Source organism: Erythrolamprus reginae, chromosome 1 (assembly GCF_031021105.1).
Source record: "Erythrolamprus reginae isolate rEryReg1 chromosome 1, rEryReg1.hap1, whole genome shotgun sequence".
NCBI classification, from domain to species: Eukaryota; Metazoa; Chordata; class Lepidosauria; order Squamata; family Dipsadidae; genus Erythrolamprus; species Erythrolamprus reginae.
The window spans coordinates 116,495,721-116,521,120 of record NC_091950.1 but is presented as its reverse complement, the minus strand read 5'-3'; the positions used below and the strand labels follow the sequence as shown (position 1 = coordinate 116,521,120).

Sequence of the window (25,400 nt, the reverse complement as noted above, 5' to 3'; positions counted from 1 at the left end):
TTAGTGTTATACTATTGAAAATATCCAAGGAGATCTTTTTTTTTTTCAATCAAGAAAGTTAATTCACGGAAAATCATAGGATTCTTGAATGAAATTTTCATGACTGACATTTTTAAAAATATATTATTATTATTATTGCTTCATCAATATGCATAAAGTATGAAAGGTGAGAAAAATTATTTAGTCATTAAATTTATATCTCGCTATTGGTTGACTTTTTAAACTTCTGAATTTTTTTTGTCATGTGTTCTGCATTTATGATAGACTTGTTTTGTCACTGTTTTATTTATTTAATCACAAAAGAGAAGACCTGGTTGTGCATAATGGCTTGCAAGCTGATAGACCTTGGTACTAACCTCCCCTGAAAATATTAGATTTGTAATCACTTCCTTAAAATAGTATAATGACAAATAATTTTTTAACTGATTTTAAATGCACTAACATAACTAATCATGCTGATTAAATATTGATAAAACTATTTGTTTTTATTATAACAGATTTCAAAATACACCCTGCAAAAGAAGCTTAATGAAATGGTAGGTACTATAAGGAAAAAAATAGAATATTAATCTCTTGTTCAATGAATGAAAATTCTATTCATATGAGATCATTATGTTCATGGGTAGATGTTATTTTTGGAAGCGTAACTCTTCCTCTGGTCATGAAAGAAAAAGCTGAACTGTATGCCAAACGTTTTGCATTTTATATGACATAATTCTAATTAAAAACTCTTGCAACATTTAGATTATACATATATCACTGACATTGGTTGGTAGGCAACTCAAGCAGCTTTATATTGAATGCTACGGTAATATTTCTAAAATTATTTATCCAAGGAGTATTTCATTTTTTAAATTATTTTAAAATTCTCATTTGCCACCTTTAAAATAATCTATTTGTATTAGCAAGAGCTACATGAATTAGAATAACATGTGTCTTGATTAATCTTATTTTCTCTTTGGAAGGCAGTGTTTATAATTAAAATATGCATATGAGATCTGCATTTTATTTGAATTTTGATTTAAAATAAAGGGAATATAAAATACTGCAGTGTTCCTCTTCTTCCACTATTATGCAGAAAAACTCAAGTCCTGAACAGTCCCTTTTGAATTTAAACACTGCTAAGCTTGATTGACTAAAAGCTGTGAAAATTCTGCTGCTGCTCAACTGGAAAGAACAAAGATAATATTGTCAGACCATTATAAACTGTTATTTTAATTAAGAAGCTCAAAACTAGAGTCCAGTTTAGCCTTAAGTACCATGACATTTGTACAGAAAGTCATCTTCAACGCTACAGTGGTTTTACACAAAATATGGTGAAATTGAATAATATGTCCTTTGACCTGAGAGATAAGGCTACAAGTTAAAGATCAAAGGCAATGTAAAATGTGTTTATCCTATTTCACTTTTAAGTTAGATTCTTTATTTAAGTTGTGTTTTACTACCCACACTTGTACACACAAAGATATGACTGTTATTAATTTTAATTCTTAATTTTACAAATTATACTTTATTTCACTTTTACTTTTAATGTATCAGATATAAAGTAGATTTGGAACTTATTTGATAATTTCTTAATATATTAAAGATGATAACATCTGATATTTACAAAATGCATCCAGAATCATACAAGTGCTTTGGTAGGTGATGGTTGAAATCATACTTTAATGACGATGAGAATTTTCCCCATACTATTTGAATACCTATGGAAAGCAAACTTGTTGGCAGGACACCATTCTGATACAACCAGATGTTCAATAAAACATAAAGCTAGCCTTTGAAGTAACAACTCCCTTACTGATCAAGTGTGGTTTTTGTTTTTCTGATAAGAATAAAACTGTATCAAGAGATAACAAAGGAAAAGGACCATAGATTGAGATCCACATATGACCCTGTATTTTTCATTTCTCCAGTGAGTGCTGTCCCTAATTTTGTCTGGGTCCTATTTATTACTACTGCTGCAGGTGAATGAAAAGATCACTTAATCTATTTCAATGGCCAGGTGTGAATGTTTGTACTTGGTTATAACAAACAACAGAGCTTTACATGAAGGGTGTTACATTAATATATCACAAAATTTTCCTAGAGTTCAATTTTTTTTGCTAATTTTCTTTCCTATTAGCAGTGATAAAAGAAAAAATAACAACAAAAGGAAATGCTAAAATTGATACAGAGAGCAAGATTTCATCTGTGAAGATTCTCTGTAAATAAGAGAAATTTTATATTAAATGTTATATTTCTGGATTTTTCTTCCAGTGTTTCTAACTATAATATATATATATATTAAAATTGCAAATGCCTATTAAAGTATGGAGAGATTAATCCATTTTTGTTGAAATTTCGAAAAAAAATTAACGTCCATGAAAATAATCTGAGAAAAATAATTTCTCAACTATGGCAGGAAAAGATATAATAAATGACAACCATTAACATGTCACCCACTTTCAATCAGAAGTAAAAACAAGCAGAGTTATAAATTTCTTAGTTATAAAACAGATTGCAATTGATCTTGCTATAGGAGTGTAAATTAATAATTACATGTAAATTTAATTGTGTAATTTTAAATGTAAAGGGGAAAAATCTCAATTTAGTTGTTCAGCTTTCATGTTTTAAAAGAATCAAGTATGTTTCACAGGGTAATACATTTAAAAATCCAAACTAAATACAACTAATAAATATAATTATACAAACTTAGGTTGTATTGTTTTTCACATGCAGAGAATATTCTAGAACACATGCAAGAGGATGCAACATTCCAGCCATGCTTAATTCTCATTTTGTTGTGCCTAGGGCAGGAACTGCTATTTTAAGCACAAGAATAAAAGATAAGCATGAGTAGCTGACAACCAGGGAAATAATAGAACAATATATGCAAGGAAACATTTTGCAGATTGTTTTGATCATATCTTTATTGAATAATTAACAACCTAATCTGGAGTTACAACCTAATTCCAGAAATAACATGTAGCCTGTGAAATATTCTTAAGAAGCAGAATATATAACCTACTCTAATCTACTCTGTATATTCAACCACTCTTTTTATGATGATAAATCAAGAATGTAGGATTCTAATATCACACAATGAGGCATTTTATGGCAAATGACATTATTATTATTATTATTATTATTATTATTATTATTATTATTATTTATTAGATTTGTATGCCGCCCCTCTCCGAAGACTCGGGGCGGCTCACAGCAGCATATAAAAAACAGTATAACAATGGGACAAATCTAATAATAAAATATATAAAAATCCCAACAACTAAAAACCATACAGCACATACAGACCAAACGTGAAATATAATAAGCCTGGGGGAGATGTCTTAGTTCCCCCATGCCTGGTGATATAGGTGGGTCTTGAGTAACTTGCGAAAGACAAGGAGGGTGGGGGCCGTTCTAATCTCCGGGGGGAGTTGATTCCAGAGGGCCGGGGCCGCCACAGAGAAGGCTCTTCCCCTGGGGCCCGCCAAATGACATTGTTTGGTTGACGGGACCCGGAGAAGGCCGCTGGGATTCGTGCGGTAGAAGGCGGTTCTGGAGGTGTTCTGGTCCAATGCCATGTAGGGCTTTAAAGATCATTACCAACACTTTGAATTGTGACTGGAAACTGATCAGCAGCCAGTGCAGGCCACGGAGTGTTGTGGAAACATGGGCGAATCTAGGAAGCCCCACAATAGCTCTCGCGGCCGCATTCTGCACGATCTGAAGTTTCTGAACACTTTTCAAAGGTAGCCCCATGTAGAGAGTGTTGCAGTAATACATCAAATGTACATTTAGAAGTGACATAACTCAGGGGTGGTTTCCAACTTATCTTGTTGCCAATTCGCTTCCTATCACACCATATGGCCACGCCTCATGGCTGTGTGTGTACAAAGCATGTGCAAATGCATGCACAATGCAAAAACTTACTTTAAAAAAAAAAACCACCCAAAAACAAGATGGCGATCTCATGTACAGTGTCAGGAACTTTGCTTCTGCATAGGCGCAGAAGAAAAAATAAAAAAATAAAAAATTTGGGGAAAATTTCAAAAAAAAATCATTAAAAAGATGGTGGCACCCATGGACTGGCAGTGACCAATCCAGTTTGGTGACATCATCACAACATCACCAGCGGGTCGCTACTAGTTCAGGCAAGCTGGTCGGAACTGAGAGGAACCCACCTCTGACCACACTACTATTACTAGCCAGTGATTGAAATATAGAGTGTGTTGGAAAGTGGTTAGCTTTGTATATTTTAAAATATACAAAGGCTATATACAACTAACAGCCTGTACAGCATGTTTTTTCCTCCATTCTAGAAAGAGAAAGGAAGTCAAACCTGGAATGTTCAGGTTGGAATCAGAAGAGAAGAACTGAATTGAGAAATGGAGGAAATTATGATTTTGTCAGTGCCGATCATATTCAAGTGGTGTTCCATATATATATATATATATATATATATATATATATATATATATATATATATATAATATATATATAATTAATTTATATACAGCCTGATTCCCAATGACTCTGCTTTATTGCAGATAAAAGCTTGAAATCTTGTATCTGTAATAAACCTTGAAAAGCTTGAAAGAAATAAAAGCTTGAAAGAAAGCCTATTTTTAAATGAGGCTAGCATTAGAATAACTGGCTTTTAAATAATTGTTATATGGATATAGCATCATACAATATTTCAAATATTTTGTTTTTGTTTTTGCAGGAGCACAAGATGCAATTGTATAATTCATCAAAGGAAGATTATCAAAAAAGACTGAATGAATTTGAAAAATGTCATGCAGTTATAATGAATCAATTTGAATTAATAAAAGGTGCTCATGGGAAATTAGAGAAAAATGGTAAATATGTAATATAGTCTAGACACAATTTCATAAAACACAACTTAGTAATGATCACAAAGAAGACAGCATCTAACTTTTCAAAAGAGATTTAACTTTCTCGTCAGAAAAAAAGTTCACAAACACATTTTCTAAAATGAGCTCACTTGTAGAATATGTGAAGTAACATAATGAAGATTATATTTTAATATTATTATTTTTATTTCCTACCCAATCCTTTATGAAAGTTGTGGAAGCAATTCAGTTCAATAAGAACCTGTCAGCAATTAATACAACACAAGAGTCTGAAATAAATAATCTTAAAAAGGTAGGTATTAAATGAATTTTGTTATATCCCAGATGGGTTTAAGGCACACAAACACAGGTTGACATATAATCTGAACAATTGGGAACCCTGGTAAAGTAAAGTAAAGCCGCCCCGAGTCTACGGACAAATCTAATAAATAATAATAAAATAATAATAATAATAATAATAATCAGCTCCAATAATTTATTGCAGGTTATCAAGATTTGTCTGTCAACTAATTTGCCAACTGAACAGTAATCCCTAAGAAGACAGTTCCTACTGTTTTTCTGTATCTGATACTATAAACAATCTTTTTTTGCTTTGTGCCTAGGATGAAATAGCTACCCACACACACTTTTTGTGTGTGTTAAGGCTTAGAGTAGACTATACTGTCACGTGAATGCTCTTACTGGAGCATAGGATTTGACGAGACATTGTATTTTTATAATTATTGTTATTGCTGATTATTGTACTGCCAACATTTTCCTATATAATAGAATATATTTTACTATGGTATATGCCATGGTAAGTCTTGAAAATATTGCAACATTTAATTTTTTAAAAAATAGGTTTGTTATTTTATCACAGTAGTATATATAATTTATGGCCTCAGAACTTGATTTAGCCCCAGAAATCCTTGGATGAAATATTTAAAAGTTATCAATTAAAAACTTTAAAATTTTAAAAGAGGAGAATGGTGAAATATGTGTGTAGGGAAAAGATTAATTCTATTTTATACCCATTACAATCAAATGCAACATAGATGTAGTCAGATTTATTTTTTGTGTTGGCTCTTGCAATTACTTTTTGTAGTGCAGCCAGTATAATCACAATGGAAAGGTCAAAAGAGGGTGGATATGGCCTCCCACCACCAATGCTGTTGTTCATGACCTGTGCAGAAAACATAGAACAAGCACTTAGACTTATATACCACTTCACAGTGCTTTACAGCCCTCTCTAAGTGGTTTACAGAATCAGCATATTGCCCCCAATAATAGTCCTCATTTTACCAACCTCGGAAGGATCGAAAGCTGAGTCAACCTTGAACCTGCCAGACTCGAACTGCTGGAAGTTGGCAGTCAGCAGAATTAGCCTCCACTACTGCATTCTAACCACTGTGCCACCATATCTAATCTGTATATAAATAAGATATTCAAGACCTTTTTATACAGTGCGATACACACACACACATACACACACATGCACACGCATACATTTTATGCATACATCATTCTGTTCAATTTTTGGAGACTGCTGTTTTCTTGGCAAATAATTTATTTTCCAAAGATATTTGATTAAGCATTCATCTCTCTCTTTCTGCTTGTTGGTTAATGGGGAGAAGCCTATCACCTTCTAGAAATAGAAGATGCCATGTAAAGTACAATCCTGCCGCACAAATCCCAGCAACCGGTTAGGTCCCACAGAGTTGGCCTTCTCTGGGTCCCATTGACTAAGCAATGTCATTTGGTGGGACCCAGGAGAAGAGTCTTCTCTGTGGCGGCCCCGACCCTCTGGAACCAGCTCCTTCCAGATATCAGAGTTGCCCCCACCCTCCTTGCCTTTCGCAAGCTCCTTAAAACCCACCTCTGTCGTCAGGCATGGGGGGATTGAAAGTTTTCCCTTCCCCCTAGGCTTATAGAATTTATACATGGTATGCTTGTATGTATGAGTGGTTCTTTAAATTGGGGTTTTTTAGATTGTTTGTAATATTAGATTTGTTTACATTGTCTTTTTATATTGTTGTTAGCCGCCCCGAGTCTTCGGAGAGGGGTGGCATACAAATCTAATAAATAAATAAATAAATAAAATAAAATCCTGTTAGAGCAAAGTATGATAACCCACCACAAAACCTTATACATGTTTTCTAAACAGAAAAGGCAAATGTCATGTCAGCAAGTCCAGCATTTTGGCAATGCTTGTTAGGCAAGAACAAACACAAGGAATATCACGCTTGCTATTTTGATTCTACTATCCAGTAGCTTTCTTTTAAAAAAAAAAGAATCTGGCTTCATTGCCTGTGCATCAGCATTTGAAGAGAACTATAAGTTAGAAATAGTTTCTCTTTATATCATCACCTTCTGTCGAACTATGACTGAAATAATTTCCCTTAAAAAGTAGCTGTATTTATATAACCTGATATTCATAAAGTTCAGCAACTGGAATATTTATTTCTATTTTTCTACTGTTTTATGATTTTGTCCAGAACAGTTAAACTGTTGGACTGTGATAAGGGGAATTCCATTTTTATGAAGAAAAGTTAAACAGACCAAACTTAGTTCCTCCTAGATAAAGCTACCACCGTTTGAATACTTGCTTCAATGCTATGCTGATATTGCTGATATTATCTACAAATAGCATTCATAACCTTTGCTATTTGTCTAAGTGCACGTCAGAACACTCAAAGGAGAGAGAAATATTAAACAGGCCACCCCATAAAAATAGGGAAGAGGTATGGAAAGATGGAATATTTATGACTCCTAGATTTATACTTTGTAATTTAATAAGCTCAAAGCATGTACTGTTTATTTGCAGCATTCGCTGCTGTGAATAATCTAAGTAGAAAATGGAAGGTAAAAGGTAAAAGGAACTGCAAACAATACCATATTTTAATGCATTTTTATATTTTAAATCTTTAGATGTAATTCAAGAAATTGGACCAGGCATCTTTAATTCTTATGAGATCAATAGTTATTTATATTAACAATATAATATTATATTGTTCATTGTTAAAAATATCAAAGAGAGCTAAATCATTAGATAGTTCATGATTTTTCTTCTTTGATTGATTTGCTCCATTTAGATCAGGAAGACCTGGCAGATCTTTTAGTAATATGGCAATACTGTACAGTATTGAGGAAACTGTTTAGCATTGTTCAGTCCAGTAATATTTCTAGTAGTGTTAAAACAGAAAAAGAACAATGCAGATAGCATAAGGGTGAATGTATAGTGTGTGTGTGTGTGTGTGTGTGAGAGAGAGAGAGAGAGAGAGAGAGGGAGGGAGGGAGAGAGAGAGAGAGAGAGAGAGAAAGAGAGAGAGAGAGAGAGAGAGAGAAAGAGAGAGAGAGAGAGAGAGAGAGAGAGAGAGAGAGAGAGAGAGAGAGAGAGAGAGAGAGTCGCCTAAAGCTGGATCATTCCCAGTTCAGTTAATCTGTATATCAAACTCATTCTCCAAATTTCTATTAATGCCAATAATGTGCTTGGTCTTTCTGTTTTACCAAATTTTAATGCAGTAGATCATTTCAATAGATTTTTTCCACGATTTATTTATTTATCTGTTTGTTTATTCATTCATTCACGCACTCACTCACTCACTCACTCACTCACTCATTCATTCAATTGTCAAACATGTATAGGATAGTAGTAGTTCAAAAAACATAACTTAAGTAAATGTAACAATAAAAGAGGACAATAGGACAGTAGGACAGGGATGGTAGGCACAGAAGTGCGCTTATGCACACCCCGTAATCTGTTCCTAACCTGATTTTTCACATTTTCCAATGATACATCCATCACGGCTGTAACCGAGTTGATCTAACTTGTTGCTGCTCATTTTAGAAAGGCATTAATTTAAATATAACTTTTCATCCAGGTTGCATAAGTGGATTTTTAATTAACCTTTATTTATTAAGGAATTAAGGAAAGTTAAATCAGATGTGATAAAATCCAAGGTTACCTGTCAATATAAAGTGGAAGAAGATCTCAGTGTTAAAGCAAAGGAACTGGAGCTACAAATCCTACAGCAAAAAAATTCAGTGGTATTTTCTAATATTTCTTATTAATTTAGAAAAAGAGGTTGTGCTTATTTTTTAAAGGTGACTTTAAATTTTACATTTTAGGCAGCTGTAATTAAAGTTATGACTTGAATGTTAAACGATTTTGCTTAATACCACCTACACAGTTTAAGATTTTAAGTTCATGTTACATTTCTTGTATATTAAAGTAAGCATACTATTGAGTACGGTAGTAAACATTAATCAACTAAAGGGATCGGTGGAATTGATATCAATGTGTTTATTTTTTTTATAGGCAGTAGATTTAAATGGAAAACTCACAGCAGAAATTGCAAGACTTAAAGAAGAGAAACAGGTTGTGTTTCACATCAGTGATCAATTCTGCTTTCTCAATGGTGGGGCCCTTATTGTGCAATTAATTGTCAGGAGTTGAATTATTTCCTCTCATTAGAGCAGAACAGGAAGGTTCTAAAGACAAATGTGCATGTGTATTTGTATATAGATATGTATGTGTGACATTTTTGTGTACACATGAATTAATCACTGCTGTATGCTATCCCTTGACTCTTTTTCTGCATCCATAGAGTTTGGTGACACATTTTTTGAGGTATTATATCAAGCCCAGACAGTGCAACTTTTGAATGAATTTTTCTGTGTGTTGACTTAATAAAAAACAATTCTTTAATCTTTTAAATACATTTGCTAATTATCTTTATGTGTGATGCAGAGACTATGATGAAGAAGAATGCCTACCTATAATTGTGGGCCATTAGTGTTATGCCGGGCTTCACGTTACTAGCCCCAATTAATCCAAAGTATAAATTCAAACACACACGGTTGTAAAGTAAACAAAGAGTCAGTTTATCAACAAGAAAATATTGTACACACGCACTTTAAATCATCCCAAAGTGCTTTCCCACAAGCCACGAGCCTGGAATACTGTGAAAAACAAAAACAAAAGCAGAGCAGATAAAAGGCAGCTGTGAAGACGTCACAGCCACCCCCCTTCAAGAGTCCTCACACTATACTTAACTGTGAATTGTTCAAAAATGTCCTTGTAAATCCTGAAGCAGTTCAAAAGCAAACAACACTTCTCTCTCACCAAACGGATAATTTCCCACACACTCTCTCAACCATGCTGGCAATTTATCAGCAGTCCCATTAGCCTAATTGCCCCAGCCACAGATGTTCTCCCTTATTTTCTATAATATTTGCTCAGTTGTTCCCTCCTTGTCATAAACCTGCGCCTGCGAGCATCTATGAATCCCTCTTCTTCCGGTCTCTGATAACGTGAGGATTCTCCCAAACCAACCCCCACAGTCCTCAGAGCAGGAGCTGGCCCAGAGCCAACCACAACAATTAGTATATAACTATATGCCTTACTTTTTCTGTATTAATTGCACATTAATTTTTGAATTTTAGAAAATTGAGGATAGTGGAAGCTAGGCAAGGCTCTGACCAATAGCTTTATGCAGACACAATATCAATACAGGTGAATATACATTCCCAAATATGGGAGGAAGCAACTTGCTTTCCTTTTACCTTTCAGCCCCAAGCAGGGGCCATATCCAGGGCAGATAAATATTTTTTTTATAGCCGACAAACTATAATATACATATTTACATATTTTTGCTGATAAGTGAAAAGGAAGGGAGCCTAGATCCTCCCACATTTGGGAATACCAGGGTGATTCTATGTAATCCTATTACCTGAAGTATTGAACTTTTAAAATTTTTTTAATTAAACAAGGAGATTATGGCTTCTCTACAACATATGCAGGAACTACTCTGCAGACAGACCGAAAGAAATAACAGAATTGAGGTTGAGTTGAATAAACTAAAAGAAGAGTGTCAGGTAAAATGCTGCCTCTATATGAATATATATATATATCAATGACCTGCAATTCATTCTAAATAATTAAAATGAAATATTCTAAAATGAGAATTATAGGATGCTTTGCAAAAGTTACATTAGATAGCATACAATGAGTTCCTTCTGCATTGGTGGAATGGCTTCTGTCAACAGAAAGAGGAGAGAGCCAATTTTTTCCCTCTGAAATCTAACACGTATTCTCCAAAATGGAAGATTTCCCCTTCTACAGGTAGTCCTCAACTTACAAGGGGCCATTCCTATTTACAACATCACTGAAAAAAAATAACTTACGACCATTTTTCACACCAGATCGTGCAGAATGCAGCTGCGAGAGCAATCATGGGCTTCCCTAAGTATGCCCATGTTACACCAACACTCCGCAGTCTGCATTGGTTGCCGATCAGTTTCTGGTCACAATTCAAAGTGTTGGTTATGACCTATAAAGCTCTTCATGGCACTGGACCAGAATATCTCTGGGACCGCCTTCTGCCGCACAAATCCCAGCGACCGGTTAGGTCCCACAGAGTTGGCCTTCTCCTGGTCCCGTCGATTAAACAATGTCATTTAGCGGGACCCAGGAGAAGAGCCTTCTCTGTGGCGGCCCCGACGCTCTGGAACCAGCTCCCCCCAGATATCAGAGTTGCCCCCACCCTCCTTGCCTTTCGCAAGCTCCTTAAAACCCACCTCTGTTGTCAGGCATGGGGGAATTGAAAAAAATAATAATTTTTTTTCTCCCTTCCGCCTAGGCTTATACAATTTATACATGGTATGTTTGTTGGTATGATTGGTCTTTTAAATTGGGGTTTTTTAGATTACTTTTTAATATTAGATTTGTTACATTGTTTTTTATTGTTGTTAGCCGCCCCGAGTCTTTGGAGAGGGGCGGCATACAAATCTAAATAAAATAAACTAAACTAAACTAAACTTAGGACAGTTCCGGCATACTGCCATCAAAATTCAGAAACTTGGCAACTGACTCATTATGAGGATTGCAGTACCCTGAGGTCATGTGATCACATTTTTCAACCTTCTGACAAGCAAAGTCAATGGGGAAGCCCCATTCCCTTAACAACTGTGTTGTTAACTTAATAACTACAGTGAGTCACTTAACAATGGTGGCAAGGAAGGTCGTAAAATGGGGACAAATTCATTTAACAAATGCAATGTTTCACTTAGCAACATAAATTTGGGACTCAATTGAGGACTACCTGTAATGTAGATTATATTTTGACTTTATGCCACAATCTGGAAGCATTCATTGAAATAATCCTTCCTGAAATTCAAGCTTAAAAATGTTTTACACGGAACACTTACTTAGTTCATGTCAATGCTTATGTAGCTTATGTGAGGTTAGGTCATCCCCCCAATAAAACTCTTATTATGTATAGTAGACATTTATAGCTCATGTTTATAAATATTCCGATATGTTTCTGCAGTAGACAAAATTATTAATACTGTATTATATATTTCTAATGGGATAGAAGCAGAGGTGGGTTATTCCTGGTTCACTCGAACCGGTAGCAACCTGATGGTGATATCATGGAACCATTTTGGTCCAGGCCTGCACTGGCACCTGTTTTTTTATTTTTTTTAAAAAAAATATCTGTTTTTCTTTTCTTCTACACATGTATGGAAGCTGAGTTTCCAGCACTGCACATGTTTTGCCATCTTGTTTTTAAGATTTTTTGGGAGGGATTTTTAAATTTTTTTTTGGCATTGTGCATGAGGCTCAGCCATGTGGCATGGGACAAAGCGAACAGACAGCGAGGTAAGTTAGAACACACCCTGAATAGCAATAGTGAATTGCAACCCCCCCCCAAAATCAATAACCCCTATTTATTTATTTATTAAATTTGTATGCCACCCCTCCCTGTAGACTTGGGGCGGCTCACAACAATAGTGAACACAATGTAAAATACAAATCTAATATTTAAAAAACCAAAAAATCCATAATTAAAAAACATACACACAACACACCATACACAAATTATATAGGCCTGGGGAAGATGTCTCAATTCCCCCATGCCTGACGGCAGAGGTGGGTCTTAAGAAGTTTATGAAAGGCAAGGAGGATGGGGGCAATCCTAATCTCTGGGGGGAGCTGGTTCCAGAAGGTCGGGGCCGCCACAGAGAAGGCTCTTCCCCTGGGTCGAGCCCCATTGTTTAGTCGACGGGACCCGGAGAAGGCCAACTCTGTGGGACCTAATTTAGGTGGTCCTTCCTTACTGACCCCTTGTTCAATGACCATTCAAAGATACAATAATGTTAAAAGAACAACAGTTTAAAATTCTAGTTCCAAATACATTTTTGTTGCTATATTATGTTAAGTAATTGAACAAATAAATATTATTACCTTTAGATATTTTTCCTACTTGTAGACAAAACAAGAATAACTCAGTGAAAAGCAGTTGTGTTGTTTTTCACAATCCTTATAATAATGAGATTTTAAATCTAAGCAATAAACAACATTAATAAAGCAAATTCAGATTTAATTTGTTTAATAAAATAGTATTAATACAACTGTATTCTGCTTTTATTGTGAGGTTTATGTTCATAAACTAAGGTTGGGAATGTGCTACATTTCATACTTAGGTTTGTACTTTATATTTTTCAGTGCATTAAAACTTATGCACTGAAACTGAATAATGATAAATATTCTTATACCGCTTTATAGCTATTTTGATAAACTATTTTGGGTTAGCTAAACTGTATGCCCTTTCTTATGTTAATTTATGAAAATTATTGTGATAGCACATTATCACTGATCTGTATGGCACTTTCTGCATGTTATAAGAAAAGGTCTAAGCAACATAAAACACATCACAATTCATTAAAATGGTATTGATTACTTTTTGGATAATTAATTTTATTGCAGACCCTTGGAAAAGATAATGAGATGCAAAGGGAGAATGCAAAAGAAAATGAACAAAAGTTAGCTAATCTTCTGAATGAATATAAGAAAGTACAAGCAACTTGGAAAAATGAGGTTAGTTTATTAATCAAATACTGCTGTATTAACAGAGTTACCAAGTACTAAGCAAAACGTTCCAAATAAACTCAGGAGAAGATGTCAAAAATAAGAATAGAACAAAAAAGTATTTGCCTTTAAAAGCTTCATCCAGTTGCTATACTAAAGACTTCTGAATAATACTGAGAATTTTTCTTATTTATTTATTGGGTCAATGACAAGCAACATAAAAAGAGAAATAAAAGACAACAATTATTACAATTGTTGTTGTTGTTATTATTATTATTATTATTATTATTATTATTATTATTATTATATTTGTATGCCGCCCCTCTCCGCAGACTCGGGGCGGCATACAAATCTAATAAATAATAATAATAATGTTGTAGGATTGGCAGAGAGTAATGAATGCAACTATGCAATAAAATAAATTTGGTTTATCTTAAGATCATGTAAATCTTTCACCTTTTATTCTGAGAGTGAATTTTTGAATATCTTATTATTGGGTGGCTTTCCCCCCCAGAGTTATATTTAAATGAAACTTTATTTTATTGGAGGAGAAGAATATCATGAGTGATGTTCTAGAATGTAGATAATATAATTTTGCATATTCTTAACAGAGCAAATATTTCTAATTATCACAAAATTTGAGAGAGTAAGTTTTTAATATGCCACACATGAGGATAAACAACTGCCAATAAAGTTATTTAGACTATTTCTTCTACAAAAGAAGACATATCAACAAGGGTATCAGAGAACAGTAAACAACAGTATATTCTACAACACTACTTAATCTATTCCCCACATTTATTAAATACATTTCATCGAAGTAACCATCCAGTAACATTTCCTGTGTAATTTTAATTAGTTGGGTTGTGCAAGAAGGGGTGGGTTTCTCCTAGTTTGGACAGATTTGCCCAAACCAATGGTGACCTTTTAGTGACGTCATGATGACGTCACCAAACTGTATTGATCAGTACCGGTCTATGGGCACTTTCATCTTTTTTATTTTTTATATTTTTGAATTTTTTCCCCTGCACATGTACATGAATCGCTATTTTGTTTTTGGTGTTCTTTTGGAATTTTGGGGGTGGTGTGTGTGTGTGTGCGCACCCACGAGGCATGGCCACACGATGCATGCGGAAGCAAACCGGCAGCGGAGAGGGGCGGCATACAAATCTAATAAATAAATAAATAAATGGGAACCCACCCCTGTGTGCAAGGTTTACAAATTGTTTGGAAGAAGTACTTTGGTCTTGTTCCTTAAGCAGATGGTGTTTTTCCAGACTTTTGTAGAAGGCTGGAAAAGGTTTAGCAGCTTTAAGGAGTCAACTCATTAAAAATAATACAATGTTAAAGCAGATACATTTTCCAGTCTGGTGAAGAGGGGTTGCTTTAAGTAATAACAGAGAGATGCAGTGCTTCTGCTAAATTATTATTTTTAGCATGCACAATTCTAAGGATAATTTCACAATTATTTTCTCAAAAATTTTCCTCAGAAAAAAAAATTAAAAATATTGTGCGGACTGCTATCCAGTGATATAACATTAATGTTTTAAAAACAAAAAATGATAAGTAGTACTATATGTGCCAAGAATTTAGAATGCTCTTGGCTTAAGTAAAATGGATGTTTGATTTTATTTGAAAACAATAAAAACCTATAAATATATTATAATTCATTTATATCTTCCTGTAAAGCTTTCCAAAGTGCAAGAAAATATCATTTTTTCTACCGTAGGACACTATATGGAGTGGGCTGGGGACAGTGGATCAGCGGTTACAGATGTTGAGCTCACATTACTTGCCCCAGCTCCTGCCCACCAAGCAGTTCAAAAGCATGCAGATGCAAGTAGATAAATAGGTACCATTTTGTGGGAAGGTAACAGTGGTACTTTGCCACAAAATGTGGGCGGTATGCTTCAGTGTGGCCACATGACCACTAAAATGTTTTGGGCCAACTCTGGCTCCCTCGACTAAGAAATAAAGTCGATACTATGCAGGTGGCCCTCAACTTACAATCACAATTGAACTCAAAATGTATGTTGTTAAGTGAGAAATTTGCTAAGTGAGTTTTGCCCCATTCTATAACTTTTTTGCCATATTTGTCAAGTGAAACACTGAAGTTGTTAACTTAGTTAACTGAATCTGGTTTCCCTATCGGCTTGGCATATCAGAAGGTTGTAAAAGGGGATCACATGACTCTCGGACACTGCAACCATCATAAATGTGAGTCAGTTGTCTAATCACTTGTATCTTTCATAATATTTATTATTTGTTATGAAATCAATAACCATTAACAGGGTAAAACTAAACAATTAAAATCTTACAACGATGTTCATATTGTTTAGGAAGAAAAAGTGCAAATTTTATTTGTTTTCTTTTCTTACAGTGACCAAAAATATCTCTGGTCCCCACAGTTACTATTATTAATCCATCACTTTCCATGTCAATTTAAGGGGATTAGAATTTTCAGTTAACTATCTTCCATTAGGCCACGATTCTCAGTGCTACCGGAACGGGCTGGGAGCTTGGGAACGCATGTGCGCCTGGTGCAGGATTTGGCTTCTGTTCGTGCACAGAAGCCAAACCTTGAACGAGGACACATTCATTTGCAATTTCTGGGTTTTTTTGCTTCTGCACATGCGCTCTACACGAGTGGCCTGCCTGCTCCACCATGAGCGGTTACTCCATCTGCTCCTGTCTGCTTGCTCGCCACGCTGCTTGCCCGGGTCCAGGCCTGGCGGTGCACCGCTCTCAACCGAGTCCGGACTAATCGGCTGCAGCAACAGAGGGTGAGGGGAACAGATAGATCGCCCTTCCATCGAGTGTCATCCTCCATCCTCCCTGCACAAGTAAGACCACCTCCACCCGCCATCCTCCCTTGTTCCATTCCGGGCCGCGACATCTTACCTGTGCAGAATTGGGTGAGAAGGAGGAAGGATCTCGGTCAGTGGAGGGGCGTTCTGTCTGCTCCCCTCACCCTCCCCTCTCCTCGCCCTCCAAGCAGCAGCCTATTCGTCTTGTGCATGCACAGGAAAGTGCACGCGCTCCCCCCACCAGAGTGTTCCAGTAGGGCTGCAATTGGCTGCCCTTTACTCTATTGGGCCTACCATAAGTTGGGAAACAGGTATTTTCTGGCCTCCAGAGGGGCTCTGGGGAGTGGGAGGAGCTTTTTTCACCCTCCCCAGGCATTTCTATTATGGGTGTGGGCACCGACACATGTGCGATAGTGTGCGTGCATGGTCTTTCGACACCCAAGGAAAAAAAGGTTCGCCATCACTGGTATATACAGTTCAATATGTTGGAGTGACATTACTTCTTTACACCAGGCATACATTGCCTGGTGTAAAGAAGTAATGTCACTCCTATTTGGAATAGAATGACAACAAAGATTCTCAATTATCTATGTCATGTTGTCCATCTGCATCTGAAAGAAAAGGCTGTACTTTTGTAGATAACAAAGTTCACCTTCTGGACAGAGAGGACCACTGTTTTGAAAGAGGCATCAAAGTTGCCATCTATGTTAAAATTGAACAACCCAACAGAGGGGAAGTGATATGACATCACCTATCTCCTGTTTACAATGCAGTCCTTTCAGCAGCCCCAAGAAGGTTCCATAATCTTTTACACACTGAGTCAGGTGACTCTGAGGATAAAGATAACAATAACCTAAATGACTCTTAGAGAGCTAACAACTGACTCTTAAAGTGCTAGCAACCAGACGCCTGCAAAAAATATAAACCCTTCTATTCCCCTCCAGTCAATTAGAACTGAAGAAGCTTCTTGGAGGAGAAGTGAAATGTTTTCAAGCAAAAAACAAGAGAGTTCATTTGCCTTTTGGAAAAAGCATCTTTGGGACATTTGGAATAGAAATATTTTTCTTGAACTCTGGAATGATTTTGTTCCATTTGTAAATTCAATGCTAAAAAATATTAGAAGTAAATCATATGTCAATTTTGTATCTTTAATAATAAAACAACTTTTTTTTGTTTTGCTCCAGGTAGAAAATATGTCTAATGAAAATAAAGAAAAAGATGATAAGTGTACACAAACCACAATGGAATTTTTAAAGGAACGCGCACAAAAAGAAAATGGAAGAAACAATAATCTGGAGCTAGACAGTGATATAAACATGGGAAAACATTCAGAATATTTTGAAGGTATAATTATTCATAATCCAAACATAAAATGTTGATAATAAGTCAATATGGTAACAAGTGTTAAAATAAGTTATTCCTCCTCATTTCTACAATGCCAACAGAAACACCAACATTGAGCACCCTAACACATCTGAACAACCCCACTTGTTCTCATAAATTTATATGTTTCTGCATCTGATTAACTTCCAGCTCAATTGGCATAGAGGTAGAAAAGTTGTGACTAATGTACTGAAGCTAGGTGTAAAACAGGGATATTTTTGATGATAAGAATGTTTGCCTTGTCTTGACTCACAGTGTTTGGTCTCTGCCTTCCACTTATCCGAGTCTCTGAGACTCTGAAGTCAAAGTAGCAGAACACTTTCCCATCTTCTCATGAGTTGTTTTTAACTGATAAAAAAATTCAATAATGAGATAAAATGATGGCTGAAACTATTTAGTTGGTAATATGGAGAAAGCAGGGAACACAAACAGTCTGATGAGATTCTTGTAATATAGGTGGTCAGCAATAAAGTATCTATTTGAGTCTATTCAGAGAGGTGCTGGCTGCATACATTTGACAGTCACTGTTTTCAATAGAAAGGATCTGGAGCATGCTTATTCTATTCTTTCTGGCAAAATGGGCAGACCCTTTATTTTTTACAATGGAAAGATAGTACTAACAGACTGTCTTAGATTTACAGTCTTGGACTGAGGATGTGTGCTTATTCTCTGTAAACATCTACCTTGATAACTTTAATATCATACCATATGTTAACATTCATTCATTGCTAATTGTATGAATGAGGGTGATTGTTTAAAAGAAAAGCCAAAGGAAAATCATTATAAGCAAAGCTGTTTATATGTTAAATTTAATTACACCAGAACTGACCTATAACCATCGATTGCTAATTACGAAGAAAGGGCAGTTCTAGAAAGAAATGAAACCTTACTTGATAAAAGGTAGACAAAGGTAGAAGTAATTCTTTTGGACACTTTTTATTTTATGACATTGTTATCAGTAGAAGAACCTAAGACTTTCTTAAAGTGCTAAAATTGGATTGTTTTAATCCCCCTATAGAATTGGAGCATTCTATTGACTATCTCAGTGCTGATGTTGCAAATGATTGCATTTCTGAGAGTACTGAAAATATTAACAATGCACCCAATGAGGAACATTATTTGACAAATAAAGGAATCAACGAGAAGCCTAAAGAACAAATTAAAATTACTTGTGAGGAAAATGCAGATAACCATATGAAATCTGAAATAGATTCTGTATTATTACCAGCGATCAACACAGGTGATTTGGAGAAGTCCAATGATAGTAGTAATGCAGAAAAAACATCACCAAAACATCATATATCTTCCAGTCAAAATATAGATATAAATATTCATACTGATGAAAACATTAATAATCTACTTCTTAGAAAAGCTTTACGTATTGAAAATTCAGCTAGAGGTGTATATGAAATGCCTAGCAAACACTTTGATAAATACAGTTCCAAATTGAAAGAAGTAAATACAAAGGTTTTGCTCCTGCACTCTCAAGATCTACATGAATCTGAAATTGGGGACATGAAAATTAATGAAGTTTCCAAAGTTAAACAGATAAACTTCCATACTTGCAAAGACAACAGCGAGCAATTTACTGAATTTTTTAATGAAGAAAAAGAAAGAGAAAAATCATTGAACACAGTAATTAGGAAAATAACTGTGGAAGAAAACACAAAAAAATCCTGTTCCTTGCTCATGAAGACAACAGAAAATTTAATAAACAGAAATGGAAGGCTATCCTTTGACCTTCCAGTTATGGATGAAAAAACAGAACACTTAGATTTATCAAGAAAATGCCAAGATGAAGTTCAAATAATGCCCCTCTCTTTGAAGGAAAGACCTCTCTCCCAAGAAATAAAAAATGCTCAGGCCTCAAGAAGAATTGATAAGATTATAAACATACATACTGATGTAAGACAAGAAACACCAGGTAAGAAAATATTTAGTTGCCAATAATTTAAAATTATATAGCCACAACATCTGTTATGAACTGACATCCATTCATAATCAGTGTGTGCTTGAATTTGGGAAGAAAGGAGGGGATTGCAGCAAGACAAGGAAGCAGTTGAACAAAGTGCATAGAAGTTGAACACATTGCTCATGTGACCAATGGGAAAGGGATTGTATAATGAACTTTTGACAATAGTCTAATATAAGGCTTTTGTGATGTGAAGGATTTTCTGGAAAAATTGGATAAGGTATTAGTAGACCAAAAGTGATGGGTTTTTTAGTGAGTATCACCGTATGCTAGCAAAACCACTATTAAGGACATTAGATGGATTAACTTGACTATATTGTAGAATTAGGAAGAGAGTATTGTTCTAGCTTCAGAGAAAACAATGAGCTCTGAGGATCTTGTAAGGTACAATTATTTTCATGACATCCAGCGGACCTTTGCTGGAGCATTCTTTGCCTAGTTCAGGGATTCCCAATCCTGGGTCCATGGGCCAGCACTGGTCCATGTCATGTCAGAAACCGGGCCGCATAAACAAGCAAAGCCCTACCCATGGGATGCAGGCAGCATATGAAACCACAGCCCCTCCCATCCACAAAAAAATGCTCTTCAAGGAATCAGTCCTGGTACCCAAAAGGCCTAGTTTTTTTCTTCACTTTGTGAATTATCCTAGTCATTTCTATGGCTTCTACTACTTTACTTATTTATTTATTTTGTCCAATACAAATTGAAAGTTAAGGGGAATAAAAACGTGTAGTAGTAAATATCAGGGAAGGGATAGAAGAAGAGATATGAGAATAGAATATATCAATGAAGAGTAGAGGAAGGATATATGGATGGGAGAAAAGATACATACCGTGTTTCCCCGAAAGTAAGACAGTGTCTTACTTTCTTTTTATCCCCAAAAGCCCCACTATGTCTTACTTTCGGGGTATGTCTTATATTGTCCCGGGCACCGGGGCCGGCTCGTCTTTGGGCTTCGGCCCGGGCGAGGCCTCTTCGGGCGCCGGAGCCGGCGGCGACTTCCTGACGTGCTACCGGCTGGTGTCGTCTAAGCTCCGCAAGCGCTTCCTGTGCAAGCCCAACGTGTCGGAGGCGTAGGAGCAGTTCGCGGCGGTGGTGAGGGAGCTGCGCGCCCAGGAGAGTCTCCCATACGCAGCCTGGTGCCAGCTGGTGGTGGCGCGCTGCGCCCAGAGCTTGGGCCACCCGGCGGGTGAGGCGGCGGCCCTGGCCGAAGCGGCGCGGCTCTGGCTGCGGCACAAGCGGGAGCTCCAACTGCGGCAAGGCAGCTAGATGAGAGGGAGGCGGCAATACCGTGTTTCCCCGAAAGTAAGACATATGTCTTACTTTCGGGGTACGGCTTATATTAGCCGACCCCCCTGAAACCCCCGATACGTCTTACAATCGGGGGTGTCTTACTATCGGGGAAACAGGGTAAAATATAGGAGAGACAATTGGACAGGGGACGGAAGGCACACTAGTGCACTTATGCTTGCCCCTTACTGACCTCTAATGAATACTTGGGTTTATTCACCATTTTTGCTGCCACATTTTTAATATATATTACTTTATTAATTCTAAATTATACTTGGTTAAGTAGATAGAACTGGATGGAAGTTCTCTGGTGAAAATTACGGTATAAGGTAATAGGTGTAATGGTCCAATGATGTCTGGATGTGGTTATCTATCTGCCTGTTAATGTTGGAATTCTGTTTTTAAAGCTACTATTTATTGATAAAGTCTTGATATAATAGCCAATGGGGTTTTGTTTGGATAATTATTAAATCGATTTCCCTCTACCTTATCCAGAAATATTTGGAATGTGGGCAGAACAGAACAAACATGGATGGTATTGCTTAAGAAATTAATTGTTTTTTTGCTATATATAATCAAATAACACGTATATACACTAAAAAAAAAAATAAAGGGAACACTTAAACAACACAATATAACTCCAAGTAAATAAAACTTCTGTGAAATCAAACTGTCCATTTAGGAAGCAACACTGATTGACAACCAAGTTCACATGCTGTTGTGCACCTTCAACTTTGTACATAGCTTAAGTATCCAATGAGAATATTTCATTCATCCAGATCTAGAATGTGTTATTTGAGTGTTCCCTTTATTTTTTTGAGCAGTATAGTTTGCATTAAGTTATTTAAGCAAAGAGAGCAAAAGATATTTGATACTAGATTTATTTATTTTATAGTATAATGCCAAAAGCTATTTTTTTGGTTTAATAAAAAGATACAAGTAAACTTAATGTTTTGGCACTGTAAAACTATATGGAAATAACACAATTGTTATCATTTCCTCTTTGTTGATCAGTTTCCGCTTCCAGTAGTAGAAATGCTGACTCTTTGAATACCGGAACTATTAATCCAATTCCCAAGAGAAATCCCAGTGCAGAATGGAATGCAATACCAAACAATTTCTATGATCCTTCTTTTCCCACAGAACACGTAAGTCAATTAAAAATATTGCAGAGCAGACCTTGGTGAGCTAACTCCAGAGCTATGTGTAGAATTGTATGCATCTTGATGTTTAAGACTGACTTGATATCCACAAAAATATCAAGAGGGCAAATGTGGCAACATTTTTCACAATTAAAGTTGATAGAAAGCAGCAGGAAGAAGTCACAGCGTATAAATCAAGCCGATCACAGCTCATTTGAAGACAAGGCCTACATGAAAGCTTTTCAAGAAAAAAAAGTGAATACAGTATTTCTGTTTACTTTCTAGTTATTATTACAGATATAAGCAATTTGTAAGGCTGAATGAAATATAATACAATTTATAACGCTTTGACGTTATTTTTTTTCTTCTACTTTTATTATCTGATTGCTAAAACTAAAAGTAATGTCAAGGAGATTATGCAGGCTTCTGTTTAAGCAACAGCATTCTTTAAGTTGGAACAGAATGGGGAAAATTGTACATCTACAAGAAAGGGGCATAGATCAATATCGTGCCAAGATCATCGTCCGAATATTAGCTATGCCATTCTTGTGTAAAATAGTATAATAAAAAGCATGGCCACATAAAAATCTTTTTTGTCAAAAATGTGTAATATATTTCCCAGTAATAATATTAAGTTCAAACGTCTAACACCATGATGGTGAACCTATAGCATGCTTGCCAGAGGTTGCAGAGTCCTCTCTGCTGGCATGCACACCCTGCTGCTGGAGTTGGTATGCCCTGTCTCCCACTGACCGGCTGGACTTTGGATCTCTGCTGCACATGAGCATGTTTGTGCATGTCTGTATATGTGGACATGTATGCATCTTTCAATTTGGGCACTCAGTGCCTAAAAAGTTCGCCATCACTGGTCTAAAAGGACCTGCTTCAACTTCTAGGTAATCAAGACTAGAACAAGAAACTAAACTCACATGCAAAAGGAAGTAAACTCATATTTAATGAATAGGTCTAAATTCTTTTCAGAAAATGAAGTTTAGGATTATTAAGAATCAATGCTTAAGACCCAAGAAACACTGTGTAAAGCAAAGCTCAGGCATTGTATGGGCATATACTTTTCTGCAGAATTTATATGCTCTGCAGCTCAATCCTGAATGACCAAGAAAATATTCAAATTTCAAAATATTTTAAATTAAAATCAGATTATTCTACCCTCTCAGAGGCAGGTTATTCTCTTGTCATGTTGGCCTTGGTTCAAATTTCAGAATACATGAAACAGCATCAGAAAATGTTTCATAGTTTGAACTTGTTTGAATTCAAAGCAATGTTTTGAGCATTTGAGGATTTGAATGTAAAACATTTTGCAACCATTTATATTAATCATCTCCTTGAAATAAATAAAAAACAGGAAATTGAAAAGATATAAAATTATATAGTTGCAGTTAACCAAAACTACATTTTGAATACCATACATCAGAACTCCAAAGAAAATCACAGCAAGAATACTGTAAGGTGCAAATGAATATCATTTGTATTCAAAGGAGAATACTGTACTATGTACCATATTTTTTGAACTATAAGACGCACCGGTGTATAAGATGCACCAAGATTTCAAAGAGGCAAGAAAAGTTTTTGTCCTCTCCTGCCCCAGGGAGCACTCTTCAAGCCTCTCAAACCATCTGCGTGCCCTGTTTTTCACAAAAATGGAGGCAATTTGCCTTTCCCCAATCCCCAGGAGCATTCTGCAGGCCTTCCAAACCCTCTGCAAACTCTGTTTTTCACAAACAGACCCATTTTTCACCCGTTTTGTTCAAAATTGGGGCACGCAGAGGGTTTGTAAAGTCTGCAGAGTGCTCCTGGGGACTGGGGGAAGGCAAATTGCGCCAGTTTTTGCAAAAACTGGTCCATTTTTTACAAAAATAGGGTGTGCAGAAGCTTTAGGAGAGCTGGAGGCTGGGCATAGTGATATAACGTATGAGAAGAATGAAGGACTATTAGTAGATCATCAGCTGAACAGGAACAAGCAATGAAGATCTATACAAAACTTGTATCATCTGGGCATACACATTAGAAAATATACTGCATAAAGATTATAAAAGCAATAAGGCTGTTTCGTCCTCCAGACTTCCCTGAAGCCCTGGAGGCAAAAAAAAAATAATCCCCCAACAGACAAACTGGAAGTTTGGAAAAACACACTTCCGGTTTGCCAGTTTGGGGATTTTTTTTCACCTATCAGCAGTGGTGGGGTCATACTGGTGTGGTCCAGAGTGACACATTGATATGAACCCAGATACAATATTTGGCAATTTTTTTCCGATGGTGCCTGAGGAGATTCTCAGCTATTCTTCGCATGAAGAAATTAAGATGAGGGCAGGATGGAGAGCTTCTTCCAACACGGAGATGCTAGAAAAAAATCACCAAAAATTGCATCAGTAGGTTCATACCTGTGCGGCACTCCAGACCACACGGGTATGAACCCACCATTGCCTACCAGGCTTCAGAAAGGCCTTATGCGCATGCGTGGGGGGCAGTGCGTGGCGGGAGGGGTGTGGGTATGTGCATACTTGCTACCACACCCACATACACACCCCTTTTGGCATGTGAACCAAAAAAGGTTCGCCATTACTGAGCTATACAATCTCTTTCATCTTATTCATGTTGTATTCTATACCCCAAATAAAAGTTACATAAGAATGTTCAATGTCAGACACAAAGTTGATACATGCCAACTTTCAACATGCAGAGAAAGACCTCATACTTTTGTGGTTAGCTCTGGCCCTGCTCCTGCCCCAAGGACTGTGGATGTGGGGGAGACATCCACATGCTGCAGGCCTGTTTTGCCCCCGGTGGAATCTGATGATGAAGGCTCCTCTGACCAAGAAGACATGAGTGACAGGGAGGAGGAGAGTGTGGCAGACAGCTCAGAAGGAGATCAATTATCTAGCTCCTCCTTGGATTCAGAACAAGAGTTAATGATACAGCCACGCATACGGAGAGCGAAGCATAGGCAACAACAACTGAGAGATTATTATCAAAGAAAATGAGGCCACCTGTGGTTGGGTGGCTGTGGTAATTAGTGAGGCTGCTATAAATAGCAGCCTGTGGGTTTGGCCATTGTGGAGGATTATCTGATCGTTGTGTTTC

The 25,400-nt window shown here is 36.4% G+C and overlaps 1 protein-coding gene across 1 annotated transcript in view; it reads left to right on the top strand.

The window, feature by feature from the left end:
* CCDC73 (coiled-coil domain containing 73) overlaps window positions 1–25,400 on the top strand; it is a 71,278-nt gene that overhangs the window by 41,597 nt on the left and 4,281 nt on the right. The window contains exons 7-15 of the mRNA XM_070762284.1: window positions 498–536; window positions 4,706–4,841; window positions 5,069–5,148; window positions 8,757–8,882; window positions 9,154–9,213; window positions 10,608–10,712; window positions 17,699–17,858; window positions 18,916–19,821; window positions 22,174–22,307. Coding sequence (XP_070618385.1) covers window positions 498–536; window positions 4,706–4,841; window positions 5,069–5,148; window positions 8,757–8,882; window positions 9,154–9,213; window positions 10,608–10,712; window positions 17,699–17,858; window positions 18,916–19,821; window positions 22,174–22,307 — 1,746 coding nt within the window. The remainder of the gene's footprint in view (window positions 1–497; window positions 537–4,705; window positions 4,842–5,068; window positions 5,149–8,756; window positions 8,883–9,153; window positions 9,214–10,607; window positions 10,713–17,698; window positions 17,859–18,915; window positions 19,822–22,173; window positions 22,308–25,400) is intronic.